This window comes from Triticum urartu, chromosome 5 (genome assembly GCF_003073215.2).
Source record: "Triticum urartu cultivar G1812 chromosome 5, Tu2.1, whole genome shotgun sequence".
NCBI lineage: Eukaryota > Viridiplantae > Streptophyta > Magnoliopsida > Poales > Poaceae > Triticum > Triticum urartu.
Window position 1 is genome coordinate 648,809,726 of NC_053026.1, and position 15,656 is coordinate 648,825,381.

At 43.5% G+C, this 15,656-nt stretch overlaps 1 protein-coding gene across 1 annotated transcript; it reads left to right on the plus strand.

Moving 5' to 3' along the window:
• The first annotated feature begins 9,300 nt into the window (after positions 1–9,300).
• LOC125511564 lies at positions 9,301–12,328 on the plus strand. The gene is made up of 2 exons (XM_048676972.1): positions 9,301–9,691; positions 12,056–12,328. The coding sequence occupies exons 1-2, from the start codon at positions 9,378–9,380 to the stop codon at positions 12,063–12,065; spliced, it is 324 nt and encodes a 107-aa protein (XP_048532929.1). The 5' UTR covers positions 9,301–9,377; the 3' UTR covers positions 12,066–12,328.
• Positions 12,329–15,656: the final 3,328 nt, after the last annotated feature.

Consider the following 15,656-nt stretch of genomic DNA (forward strand, 5'->3'; position numbering starts at 1 on the left):
GGGGGGGGGGGTTCCGGTAACCCCCGGTACTCCGTTTTATATCCGATAACTCCCGGAACCATTCATGTGTCCGAATATAGTCGTCCAATATATCAATCTTTATGTCTCGACTATTTCGAGACTCCTCGTTATGTCCGTGATCACATCCAGGATTCCGAACTCCTTCGGTACATCAAAACTCATAAACTCATAATATAACTGTCATTGAAACCTTAAGCGTGCGGACCCTACGGGGTCGAGAACAATGTAGACATGACCGAGGCACGTCTCCGGTCAATAACCAACAGCGGAACCTGGATGCTCATATTGGCTCCCACATATTCTATGAAGATCTTTATCGGTCAGACCGCATAACAACATACGTTGTTCCCTTTGTCATCGGTATGTTACTTGCCCGAGATTCGATCGTCGGTATCTCAATACCTAGTTCAATCTCGTTACCGGCAAGTCTCTTTACTCGTTCTGTAATACATCATCCCGCAACTAACTCATTAGTTGCAATGCTTGCAAGGCTTAAGTGATGTGCATTACCGAGAGGGCCCAGAGATACCTCTCCGACAATCAGAGTGACAAATCCTAATCTCGAAATACGCCAACCCAACATGTACCTTTGGAGACACCTGTAGAGCTCCTTTATAATCACCCAGTTACGTTGTGACGTTTGGTAGCACACAAAGTGTTCCTCTGGCAAATGGGAGTTGCATAATCTCATAGTCATAGGAACATGTATAAGTCATGAAGAAAGCAATAGCAACATACTAAACGATCGGGTGCTAAGCTAATGGAATGGGTCATGTCAATCAGATCATTCAACTAATGATGTGATCCCGTTAATCAAATAACAACTCTTTGTCCATGGTTAGGAAACATAACCATCTTTGATTAACGAGCTAGTCAAGTAGAGGCATACTAGTGACACTCTGTTTGTCTATGTATTCACACATGTATTATGTTTCCGGTTAATACAATTCTAGCATGAATAATAAACATTTATCATGATATAAGGAAATAAATAATAACTTTATTATTGCCTCTAGGGCATATTTCCTTCAGCACCATCTCATCTCCAAACCCTAGTTCATCTCTTGTATCCAATTCTTGTCTCAAAGTCCAGGATTGGTGCTAGTAGGTTGCTAGTAGTGTTGATTACTCATTGTAGTTGATGCTAGTTGGTTTATTTGGTGGAAGATCATATGTTCAGATCCTATATGCATATTATTACCCCTCTGATTATGAACATGAATATGCTTTGTGAGTAATTACGTTTATTCCTGAAGACAAGGGAGAAGTCTTGCTATTACTAGTCATGTGAATTTGGTATTCGTTTGATATTTTGATAAGATGTATGTTGTCTAGCCTCTAGTGGTGTTATGTGAACGTCGACTACATAACACTTCACCATTATTTGGGCCTAGAGGAAGGCATTGGGAAGTAATAAATAGATGATGGGTTGCTAGAGTGACAAAAGCTTAAACCCTAGTTTATGCGTTGCTTCGTAAGGGGCTGATTTGGATCCATATGTTTCATGCTATGGTTAGGTTTACCTTAATACTTTTGTTGTAGTTGCGGATGCTTGCAATAGAGGTTAATCATAAGTGGGATGCTTGTTCAAGTAAGAACAGCACCCAAGCACCGGTCCACCCACATATCAAATTATCAAAGTATCCAACGCGAATCATATGAACGTGATGAAAACTAGCTTGACGATGTTCCCATGTGTCCTCGGGAGCGTTTTTCCTTATATAAGAGTTTGTTCCGGCTTGTCCTTTGATACAAAAAGGATTGGGCCACCTTGCTGCACTTTATTTACTTTTGTTACTTGTTGCTTGTTACAATTTACCTTATCACAAAACTATCTGTTACCACTTATTTCAGTACTTGTAGAGAATACCTTGCTGAAACCGCTTATCATTTCCTTCTGCTCCTCGTTGGGTTCGACACTCTTACTTATCGAAAGGACTATGATAGATCCCCTATACTTGTGGGTCATCACTACCCCGAGGGTGCCTACTACTACGTGGAGGCCACCGACGACCAGGAGTAGTTAGGAGGGTCCCAGGCAGGAGGCCTTGCCTTTTCGATCGTTATTGCTTTTGTGCTAGCCTTCTTAAGGCAAACTTGTCTAACTTATGTCTGTACTCAGATATTGTTGCTTCCGCTGACTTGTTTGTATCCGAGCTTATGTATTCAAGCCCTCGAGGCCCCTTGTAACGCCCTCGATGCTGCTATATCTCCCACGTGTCGAAGCACGACTTAGAGGCATAACCGCATTGAAAGCAATGTCGCAAGTGAGGTAATCTTCGCAAACAAGCCATGTAATACATAAGGGAAAAGATACATAGTTGGCTTACAATCGCCACTTCACACAATTACATGAATAAAGCATTACATCAACCAGATACAATCAAGGTCCGACTACGGAACCAAAATAAAAGAAGAACCCCAAATGCGACAAGGTCTCCGATCGACCCCAACTGGGCTCCACTACTGATCTACTAGAACGGAACAACACAAAGGACAAGGTCTTCATCGAGCTCCTCCTTGAGCTTGGTTGCGTCATCTGCACGATTCAACGGCACCTGCAAGCTGGTTTTGGAAGTATCTGTGAGTCACGGGGACTCAGCAATCTCGCACCCTCGTGATCAAGACTATTTAAAGCTTATGGGTAAGGTAAAAGGTATGAGGTGGAGCTGCAGCAAGCGACTAGCATATATGGTGGCTAACATACGCAAATGAGAGCGAGAAGAGAAGGCAAAGCACGGTCGATAACTAATGATCAAGAAGTGATCCTAAGAACAACCTACGTCAAGCATAACTCCAACACGTGTTCACTTCCCGGACTCCGCCGGAAAGAGACCATCACGGTTACACACGCGGTTGATGCATTTTAATTAAGGTCAACTTCAGGTTTTCTACAACCGGACATTAACAAATTCCCATCTGCCCATAACCGCGGGCACGGCTTTCGAAAGTTCAAATCCCTGCAGGGGTGTCCCAACTTAGCCCATCACAAGCTCTCACGGTCAACGAAGGATATTCCTTCTAGCGGAAGACCCGATCAGACTCGGAATCCCGGTTACAAGACATTTCGACAATGGTAAAACAACCAGCAACACCGCCCGAATGTGCCGACAAATCCCGATAGGAGCTGCACATATCTCGTTCTCAGGGCACACTCAGATTGTCTAAACTTCCGGTAGGCCAGCCCAGAGTTGCCCCTGGTGGCCACCGGCGGCTGACGAGGTGGACCAACACTCAGAGGAGCACTGGCCCGGGGGGTTTAAATAAGATGACCCTTGGAGCTGCGACCCCAAGAAGAAAAGGGCTAGGCGGCGAATGGTAAAACCAATGTTGGGCATTGCTGGAGGAGTTTTATTCAAAGGCGAACTGTCAAGGGGTTCCCATTATAACCCAACCGCGTAAGGAACGCAAAATCCGGGAACATAACACCGATATGACGGAAACTAGGGCGGCAAGAGTGGAACAAAACACCAGGCATAAGGCCGAGCCTTCCACCCTTTACCAAGTATATAGATGCATTAATTAAATAAGATATATTGTGATATCCCAACAAGTAAACATGTTCCAACAAGGAATCAAACATCTCCATGATGTTCCAACAAGGAACAAACTTCAATCTTCACCTGCAACTAACAACGCTATAAGAGGGGCTGAGCAAAGCGGTAACATAGCCAATCAACGGTTTGCTAGGACAAGGTGGGTTAGAGGCTTGGTTCAACAATACGGGAGGCATGATAAGCAAGTGGTAGGTATCGCAGCACAGGCATAGCAAAAGAGCGAGCAACTAAGCAAGCAAAGATAGAAGTGATTTCGAGGGTATGATCATCTTGCCTGAGATCCCGCAAGGAAGAAGAACGAGTCCATGAAGAAGACAAACGGACGTAGACGAACGGGTCCTCACAAACGCGACGTTACCGGAACTAACCCGAAGATGCAAACACCGGAAAGAAGCACACAACATAGTAAACAACCAACACATGAACATGGTATGATATGCGGGATGCGGTATGCGATGCATATGCATGATTTGACAAGGAATGAAAGAACCTGGCCTCAACTTGGAAATCCAAGTGTGCCACTGGAAAGATGAGATGAAATCTCTTGAAAACGATATAAAGATCACTGGAAACGGAGTTACGGTTTGGAAATGGCAAGCAATTCAAATATGACACCAGTCTGTGATTTACAGCAAGTAGCCAACTAAATGCAACAAGATGAACATGCTACAGGACTCAAACATGGCAACAAAATACATGGCAGGGATCCATTCATGATGCTTAACAAAATATGAACAGTGAGCTACGGCCAATTCATCCACTAACAGGTTCAAACAATCATGGCAAAAATGCAAACGGTAAATAGATTTCAGACTTAGTGAAATTAACACAAGCCTGGAATTTCAGATCAGATAGCACTCTTCGGAGCCACAAAACTATATGCTACAGGACCTGAACATGGCAAAGTAAAGCATGGCATGGGGCTACTCAAAGAGCTTAACAAAGTCCCTTAGTGACCTTGAGCCAAAATGGATCAGAAAATACAATTGCAAGCATGTGAACATGGCAAAAACATAATCAGTTCTCAGACTTAGTGAAAACTGGAACATGCTGAAACAGATATCAAGTAGGCATATTTACGAGCTCGATGCACTCACTACAGAGCAAGGCATGACAATCTAAGCATACATCCATTAAGAATACACAAAATACAAGCTAGACATGGCAAGAACAATAACATAGCATGCAAGGATCAACTACAACATCATCGGCAAAATCGCTAACAAGTAGACAATCTGCCCAGATTCACAAAATGACAAAAGTAGAGCTCGATTGACTCAGGATAGGTTGCTCCATAATTGCAAACAAAGACATGGATGGATAGAGCACTACAAGATTAACAAAACATCCTTACTGATCATCCTCAAAAGAGGCACGGATCACTAGGAAACAACATGAACATATGGCCATATGATATAAACAGATCAAGGACTTGGTGGAAATGCTAAGTCCCTGAAATCAGCATTACCAAGTGCCTCACTTGGCAAGCTTGTGCTAGTCACCACACACATCACAAAAATACATGGGTTGCACCTCTGGAAAGATGGCAAAACCCTTAACAAAACATATGTAGAGCTCATGGGCATATGATGCACACAATAATCATGGCAAAAATAACAAATATCTAAATGGAGCATCAGATCTGACAATTATCTCAAGTAGCACTCTTCTAACAGCATTTCGGGCATCAAGATGAACTCAAATGAAAATGATGCAATGAGATGAAATGATGTGCTCTCAGAGACGAACATTTTGATATGCTATACGCCCAAAACGGAGTTACGGATGCGGAGTTACAATGCGATGAACATGGGCATATGAAACATGGAAATCTCGGGGACTTAGTAGAAATTGGACCTCTCCGAGAAAGTCAACGGGACGGAGCGGTGCGGAATGGCTCGGTGTAGATCTGAGGCGGGGTGTTTGGATGAGATCCCGGTGGATCTCGTCCCGATCCACCGAATCTCGCCGGAGCACGGAGATCGAGGATGGACGGGAATGGCGCCACGGTGGTCGAAGCAGCGAGGATGGCCGGAGCGGCGCGACGGCTCGCCGGAGAGGAAGCGGGGCGCCGGATCCGGGGTCTTCGGGACCCAGGGCGACGCGGGCGGCTGTGCGCGGCGCGTGGCAGAGGCGCGGCCAGGTCGTCGCCGGCGGGAGAGGTCGGGCGCCGGCGCGCGGGGTGACGGCCGCGGCGACGCCGAAGAGGCGGCGGCGGAGCCGCGTAGGATGGAGGGCGGGCGGCGCAAGGGCTCGGGAGCCAGGCGGCGGCGGCGCGGGCGTTCGGGCCGGGCGGGCCCGCGGGGGGCTGTGCGGGCCGCGGCGGAGAGGAGAGGGAGGCGCGGCTGAGATGGCGGAGAGGAAGACCCGGGTGGCGGCGCTCGGTGGCCCGGGCCGCGGGGGCTCGCCTCGGGCCCGGCGGGCCTCGGGCGGAGGGAGGCGCACGGCGACAGGTGGCACGCCCGGATTGGGCGCGGGGCGACGGCGGCGGTTTGTCCGGCCGGGTCCGGACATGTCCGGCGCGGCGCGAGGGAAAAATTAGGGTTGGAGGAAGGGGAAGACCCGGGAATTTCGGAGGAGAGCACATATTTATAGGGAGAGGGAGTTAGGAGAGTCCAAATGAGGTGCGGTTTTCGGCCACGCGATCGTGATCGAACGACCGAGATGATGGAGCAGATTTAGGTGGGTTTTGGGCCACTTTGGAAGGGTGTTGGGCTACAACACACACGAGGCCTTCTCGGTCCCTCGGTTAACCGTTGGAGCATCAAACGAAGTCCAAATGGTACGAAACTTGACAGACGGTCTACCGGTAGTAAACCAAGGCCGCTTGGCAAGTCTCGGTCCAATCCGGAAATGTTTAATCCCCACACACGAAAGAAAGGTAGAAATGAGCATCGGAGGAGAACGGAGCGCCGGATTGCAAAACGGACAACGGGGAAAATGCTCGAATGCATAAGATGAACAAGTATGCAGATGAAATGCACATGATGACATGATATGCAATGCATGACACGCAAGCAATGACAAGGCAACAACAGCGAATAACTGAAGGACACGTGGCACATCGGTCTCGGGGCGTTACACCCCTGGCTTGTAATATATAGCTTGTATTATTTTAATTTGTGTCTACAGTTGTGTTGTGATATCTTCCCGTGAGTCCCTGATGTTGATCGTACACATTTGCGTGTATGATTAGTGTATGATTGAATCAGGGGCGTCACAAAATATGTGGAGGGGGGCACCGCACACGGCTAAGAATCAACTTGTGTGTCTATGGGGTGCCCCCTCCCCCGTATATAAAGGAGGGGGGGAGGGGGCCAGTCGGCCTCATGGTGCGCCCCCTAGGGGGATTCCTACTCCTACTAGGAGTAGGTTTCCCCCCTTTCCTAGTCCAACTAGAAGGGGGGAGGAAGGGGAAGAAGGGAAGAAGGAAAGGGGGGCAGCCCCCCCCCTCCCCAATTCAGATTGGGCTTGGGCGGGCCCTCATCTTGGCCGCCTCCTCTCTCTTCCACTAAAGCCTATGTAGGCACATTAAGTCCCCGGGGGGGTTCCGGTAACCCCCGGTACTCCGGTATATGCCCGAACTCATCTGAAACCATTTCGGTGTCCAAACATAACCTTCCAATATATCAATCTTCATGTCTCGACCATTTCGAGACTCCTCGTCATGTCCGTGATCACATCCGGGACTCTGAACTACCTTCGGTACATCAAAACACATAAACTCATAATATCGATCGTCATCGAACGTTAAGCATGCGGACCCTACGGGTTTGAGAACTATGTAGACATGACCGAGACTCATCGCCGGTCAATAACCAATAGCGGAACCTGGATGCTCATATTGGTTCCTACATATTCTACGAAGATGTTTATCGGTAAAACCGCATAACAACATACGTTGTTCCCTTTGTCATCGGTATGTTACTTGCCCGAGATTCGATCGTCGGTATCATCATACCTAGTTTAATCTCGTTACCGGCAAGTATCTTTACTCGTTCCGTAATGCAACATTCCGCAACTAACTCATTAGTCGCATTGCTTGCAAGGCCTATAGTGATGTGCATTACCGAGAGGTCCCAGAGATACCTCTCCGACAACCGGAGTGACGAATCCTAACCTCGATCTATGCCAACTCAAAAAACACCATTGGAGATACCTGTAGAGCATCTTTATAATCACCCAGTTACGTTGTGACGTTTGATAGCACACTAAGTGTTCCTCCGGTATTCGGGAGTTGCATAATCTCATAGTCATAGGAACATGTATAAGTCATGAAGAAAGCAATAGCAATAAACTAAACGATCATAGCGCTAAACTAACGGATGGGTCAAGTCAATCACATCATTCTCTAATGAAGTGATCCCGTTCATCAAATAACAACTCATGTCTATGGCTAGGAAACTTAACCATCTTTGATTAACGAGTTAGTCAAGTAGAGGCATACTAGTGACACTCTGTTTGTCTATGTATTCACACATGTACTAAGTTTCCGGTTAATACAATTCTAGCATAAATAATAAACATTTATCATGATATAAGAAAATATAAATAACAACTTTATTATTGCCTCTAGGGCATATTTCCTTCAAATTTAACAATTAATAATATGGCATTTTAAATACTACCTCCATCCTGGTTTATAAGTCCCCTTTGTATTTTGTGTCAGATTTTGACTAGAGATTTAACAAACAAAGTATTAATGCATGCTACTAAAAATTATATCGTTGGATTAGTATTTGAACATGGTTTCCAATTATATTATTTTTCATGACATGCATTAATATTTTGTTAGTTAAATTTAAGTTCTAACTTTGGCACAGAATACAAAGGGGACTAATATACCAGGACAGATGTAGTAATTAATAACATGTCATTTTTTATTAATAACATGGCATTTACTAATTATTAACAAGACATTTTTTAAATAGCAGGATGACAGTTTTATTATTAAGAGTATGGCATCTTAATAATTAATAACAGGTCATTTTTATCAATAATGGGATGGCAGTTTTAAACATGGAATTTTAATAATTAATAACATTTTGTTCTTATTAATAATATGCCATTTTAATAATTAATAACATGTCATTTTTATTTATAAGAGGATGTCCGTTTTTATTATTAAGAGCATATTATTTTTAATAATTAATAACATAACATTTTTATTAATAAAAGGATAGCATTTTTTATTAATAGCATGACATTTTTATTAATAATAGGATGGCAATTTTATTTAAAACCATGACATTTGTATTGGTTATGCCATGGTAGTTTATCATAGGTAGCATGGCCGAATTTATTTTCTACGCACCATTCATATTTTTGCCATGCTATGTTAATTTGTTTTTCACATACTATGGCCATTTATTTTATTAACATAACAAGGTGGATTCCTTTTTTTTGTTTCACACTTATTGTTGTGTCATTTTTCCCAAAAGTTGTCATGTTTTCTCGAGAGAACAACTTTCCCCAATTTTTCATGATCCCAAATGGCCTTCTTTTTTTATATGTCATGCCATTTTCCTGGTGTGTTTTTATACCATTAAAGTGAGCTCCAAAATAACGGGGCTTAAGGCCTTTTTATACATGAAAATGGGCTTTTTTTTTGTCCAATTTGAAATCCTTCTCTCCTTTTGTGTTTGTAGACATGTAAAGGGACCCCTCAAAAAAAATGTAGACATGTAAAGGGGGAGGGGTTTGCTGGCCGAGATCCGAGAGCGAGACGTCCCGAATCTCGACGCAACGGCACCCCCGGCAGGCACTCATTCAGGAGCGAGCGAGCGAGCGAGCGAAGCGATGCAGGCACTAGCACGAGAGGCGCGGGGGATCTGGCCGGCGGCGGCCGCGGCCGCGGGGAGGGGGAGCCGCGGGCAGGTGCAGCCGTCCCGGGGGATCGTGGTGCAGGTGAGGGACGGCAACCTGGAGCGCGCGCTCCAGGTGATGGAGCGGAAGATGCGGTCCAGCGGCATCGAGCGGCTCATCAAGCGCCGGACGGAGCACCACGTCAAGAACTCCGAGAAGCGCGTGCTCGCGCGCAAGGCTCTCATGGCGCGCGTCCGCTCCCAGGAGCTCGGCAAGAATCTCCGCGATATCCTCATCAAGAAGATCAGGTCAGTGCCACCGCCAGGCTACCACTGCTCTCCAAGTGCTCGACGAAATGTTGGTTGCGGCTTTAGCTGTAGGGCCGTGTGAAATTAGGCGCGTTTTGCCAACAAGGATGTGGGTTAGGTTTTGCGTAGCAGATGTTTGATGAAATGCTCGAGTTGAGATTAGTTACAGGATCATGACAGCATCGGTAGGGGTGGCAAATATGTGCTTACTAGTACTTTAGTACTGTGGGCCGTTGAACATGAAGCAGATTTTACTAATTGGTAGGGTGAATTAGGTTGGCCTCGGATTAGAGATCCACAGACAGTCGCACTGGCAATCCTATCACTGATGTTCTTTAAATGTGATGCGTATTAGGAAGGAATAGATAAAATTGCAAGCCTATGGTCCACAAACTTATAATAATCTAGTAAAGGGAATGACAGTTTGGTCACTTTAACGATCTACAAAAGATCGTTTAAACCCTTGAATGTTGGCTTAATTTATCAGTTCACCATTACTTGATCTGAAAATAGCTCCATACATGTTGTGTTAGTTGGCAAAGTTATTCCACGGGAAGTCCACTTTCTGTCCGTTTGCATCAGTGTCGAGCATATGGCATAACCCTATGATATTTAACTGAAATAGTTAGATTAACTCTATACAAGTCATCTGGTCATGAGGTGTAATGCAAATGTAGAATGTGATCCGCGCTCCGTTCTAAATTATTTGAAGTTCTATTTTGCCCTGAGTCAAACTTCTTTAAGTTTGACAAGTTTGACTAGGTCTATTCATAAATATATCAACATCTACAACACCAAATTAGTTTTGTTAGATTCATCATAAAATATTTTTTTGTACTATATATGTTGTATATATTATCACATTTTCCTATAGACATGGTCAAATGTAGAGAAGACTGACTTAGGGCAAAAATCAAGTGTCAAGTATGCACTTCTGAACTGGTGTGAATTGCCCCATTTCCTGATGACATGGGCATACTGAATCTCATAGTGACAACATGTACTTACGAGTTGTATGAGACATGTATAAGCCAAATTCTGCTGGGCTGCCATTTCTCATTTACTATCATTTAAAAAAAATACATGCTAAACAAAGTAAAGCTAATATCCTGGTAAAAATGAAAAATACAATCTAATTGTGTCCTATATTGTCACTGAGGAGGTTAATTTAAGTTGATGAGGAGTGTTAGAAAGTACTTATTAGAACCAATTCCTGCAATTAATTTCACTAATTGAAAAGACCAGCTGAACTAGTGAGTGCCAACTTTCTGCTTAGCTGCAGCCTGATCACTACCTTTGTTTGATGCGACAACATTGCTTCGTGATCAAGCAGTTGGGTCATGGATGGTACAATTTGAATTGCTACTCCCAGGATTGCCTTGAGGTAGTAAATCATTTAGTGGATATAGCTAGTGTGGCATATATTTAGATGAACCAAATCAGTGGAGAATTGCAAATGGAAACAGTAAATATTCAAATCTAGGTCATACTGATAGTAATACAGCGAATAGGTATGATACAATAACATTATCTGTTCGCTTACGATTGGGTCATTGCATAGTTTGTGGAGTACCCGCATCTGTATTCACATTATTGTGGTTATTGAATATTTATATCTGATGCATCATCATGGAAAATTTTATGACACATGTTACTGCACTGATCACATGTTTGAGATAATCAGATAATGCAGGCAAATAATTCATTTACAGACTCATTGATGACAATATGACCACACAAGTGCAATCATTGTACTCCAATGTTGTATATATATGCAGTTAGGTTCATACTAGTCCATATTGGGGCACCGTGCTGTAGCTCCCTATCTAAGTAACTTAGTATTGCTTCCAGATACATGCTACTGCATTGGATTGGGCATGATGAGTAATGGGCAAACTGCTAGCATTTACTGATATGGAAAGTTGATTATGCTGAGCAGACTAAATCTTACAAGGCATACCATTTATGTGATTATCACACCACATCAGAGTGAGAAATCATTTTATTTAATCGATTTATCTGTCTGTATAGAAGGAAAGAAAAAAAAAGAAATAGAATTCCATTTTAGTAGGAGGTACTTAAGGTATACTGTTTTTGTGATATTGTTTGCACGTCACGCAACAAGTGCTTGAAGGTGAAAACGTTCGCATGGTGGAAGTCAATTATGTAGGTTTATAATGTAGTTTAATATGTTCTCTAAAGTACATAGTCATGGGGCCTAATTCAATACTAGTATATATTTACATTTTGTCAAAAAAAAACATTGTGGCATTATGCTCCGTGAAAACCTTCAGGCGTTGTTAACTATTGTTGTATGAATCACATTTTTCTATGTGTTTATTGAAGAGCGTTCGCTTTGTGCAGGGGTCAGTAAGGGCATCTCTCAACGGGCAGCATTTCAGCAACATTCGACGGTACTACAGCAGGGTTACAATGCTATTTCTTAATGGGTGGATCATGTTTAACATGTAATCAATCTTCATGGTGGAATTTAGCAATTGAACTGATTATTTGTTTTTTCCAACAATGGATCTGTTTAGAGCTGCTTTGATAAATACCCACATGTGTGCTAGGAATCTTTTCATTTCTTGGATCACACACAAATCTGCGATAAATTATTGAGGAATTTTTATGGTACTCCTTAGTAATGTGTCTGGTGTCTCTGTGCTATGAGGGCATGTGCTCTGTGCATAATAATTCAGACCGTGTATATGGCCTGATGGAACACATACACGTACGTAGCAGATTATACACTTCCTTTTCATCTATAACTCTCACAAATCACCGCCTTGGTTGCGAGTTTGCAACAGATGATGGCGCATTAAGCTCCTCGCCATAGGAGGTATATGCGGCAAAGCTGGCTAAAATGGACAAAAGTAGTGAACAATAGTACACTAATCATTTTGTTCTATGATTTGAATCATTTTTTTTCAAATGGCATAAAAGGCTTATTGCACCTGACCATCAATTTTGATTGCATTTGACATGTTTAGGGTATAAAAACGTTGAACCTGTCACAGATGGCTAGTTGTAAAGTAAGAATACAAGATCTCAAGTGGCAAATGAGCAATTCTGGAGTTTATACATAAGTTGGTCTTTGTTGCATACAGCAAGCATGTTAAAGTAAACATGCATATGATCGAAATATATACCATCTCTTGTAAGCACTGTTCAAAAAATCTTCTGATTTAGCAATTTATCATTAGATTTATCGTTACTCCTAGGGGAGTAAATTGCGAAAAACCACCACAATTGCGTCGCTTGGTGCGAAAAACCACCGTTTTCATAAAAGTTTGCAGAAACCACCGTTTTTCAGTAATTTTGTTGCACAGAGCACTAACTGGTCGCTTGACCGCGTTTTGACAGAAAACCTGACGTCCCGGGCCCAGCCATCAGGCCACGTGGCAAGGGGCAGACGGCGCGCGCATGACGCCCGTTAGCGGCGCTCCGTTGACCTGGTTCGACCGGACCAGCTCAAGCACGCGCCACCATTCCCCATCCTCTCCCTCGTGACCTAGTTCCTCTTCCCCCCCCCCCCCCCCCCCCCCCCGCCGCCGCCGCCGTTGCCAGCTGAAATCAGTCGTCGGCGGCGACCGCAGCCATGGTGTCGTGGAATGACGGCGAGACGAGCTCAGATTCGGTGTCGCAGCTGGCACATGAGGTCGATGAGGAACCATATGTGAGTATCCCCACTGCTCTCTGGCTAGGGTTAGGGTTTGCGATTTTCGATTTTCAGATGAGAGATTGCATTTGTTTTGATTTTCTCCACTTTGCTCTACTTAGCGCCCAGCAACAATAGAGGACAGGGATTGGTCAGGCATTGATGCCACTGGAAAGCACCTTTGCAAGCATGGGAATGCTCCTGAGAGGCTTGTTGTGTTCGATGGGCTGAACACTGGCCGTAGATTTTATGGTTGCGCCAAGAAGGTCAGTAGCAAATAAGATTTAGATCTAAATATAGCTCTGTTACTTTATTTTGTTGGAATTCTTAGACATGGCTCTGTTTTTTAGATTAGAATTAATTGATTTAGATATAGGTAATGTAATGGCTCTGTTTTAGGAATGATGTAGATACTAACTTTACAGAACTGAGAGATGTTGTTTTATTGTATTGAAATATGTATAAATGATTTACATATAGGTAATGCAATTCAATGCTGTGCTTTTTGTATTAAAGTAACCCAAAAAATTATGCACTTGTTTATAATTCACTTATCTGTTTATTGTATTGTTAACTAAAAGGAAAAAAATTGGTTGCAGGAGGGTAACAATTGTGGTGTTGTGGAATAGGTGGACAATGAATGGCCTTATGCATTAAAGAATTCATTGACAAAACTCTGGGATCTGTATAAGGAAGCCAAGGCAGGCAGAATTAGAGATAATTTAGCTAATGAGGAGAAGATCTCCAAGTTAGAAGCATAAATTAAGATGGTACAGGAAAAGTACAACCAGCACATTCAGCTTACCAAGGACTTTTGTGAATCTGTTCAGAAGTCTGTGCACAAGGAGAATTATAGGAAAATAATGATGGATGTGGATGAGGAGAAGATACCTCTAGATGCAGCTGACAAGATGATCAACTTAGAGAAAGAGAACTTTGATTTGAAAAAGAAGGTTGAAGTGGCTGAAAAAGAAGGTTGAGCCTATCTTGTCGTGTCATATTGTCGAACCCAAATATAGGGTTGAGCCTATCTTGTCGTGTTGTGTTGTCGAACCCAAACATAGGGTTGAGCCTATCTTGTCGTGTTGTGTTGTCGAGCCCAAACATAGGGTTGGTGCCTATTTTGTCGTGTCGTGTTGTCGAACCCAAATATAGGGTTGAGCCTATCTTGTCATGTTGTGTTGTCGACGGCACCCAAATATAGGTTGATGCCTACCTTCTCTTGTCGTGTTGTCGATGACACCCCAAACATAGGGTTGATGCCTATTTTGTCGTGTCGTGATGTCGACGGCACCCAAACATAGGGTTGATGCCTATTTTGTCGTGTCATGATGTCGAAGGCACCCAAATATAGGGTTGATGCCTGTTTTGTCGTGTCGTGATGTCGACGGCACCCAAGGGGAAATATCTAGTGCTACGGTCCTTGGCATGATACGCTGCTCCAGGGACGCATGGTACGTCAGATCTGAAATAAAGGGGCAGGATCAAGTCACTAATGCATTTACACCTTTCCCCTAGAAAGTAAAATGTCTTCGCAAAAATTGCCTTAGACAGTTCTGTTGGTTGGTTCTCCTGGACCTAAGCACAGTACATTGATCTCCATCCGAGCTTGCACTTTTAAATCCAGAAAAAAGAATTAAGACAACGAAACTGAAACTTCCATAGATAATCAGATCATTTACATGCTAAACACTAGCACCAGACACCAGTACTAGATACAGCTGAATTACATGGCCACCAAGGCTAGTCAGATTCAGCTACTACAAGATGAGCTACAGTCTGAGCGCAGTTACAGAATTAGAACCAAAACTGACCATGACAATGCCCAGTACTAGAACGAACCACTAAGTTGGTCGTGGCTTATCAGCAGACTAACAACTAACTAAACTTGAGAGCCGCGAGCCATGGAGTTTGCGCCATGTACACATCCATTGGTGGGCGCACATGAACACCTACATGATAAAATAAAGAATTAGAACCTAAAAAAGCCTTTCGAGAACAACCCGATCTTCTTCACTCTAAACTATTTAAAATAATTGAACCAATTCATTTGTGTACTTATATTGAGAGGTCTCCTGGTGTCCAAATGATGGGCACACACACATGAGTAACCAGGTTTAAGAACTCACCACACCAACCCTGTTTTAAGGATTCGGTACTAACATGTTCCTGTTACCTAGAAATTGATAGAATTAACCGTAGGTTTTATCAACAAATAACCAAACTTCTACAGGTTTTCTGTAATGAGAGGCATATAAGGAGAGTAACAAACCTTAGGTGATTCAGGTCAAGTTAGCCCAAAGT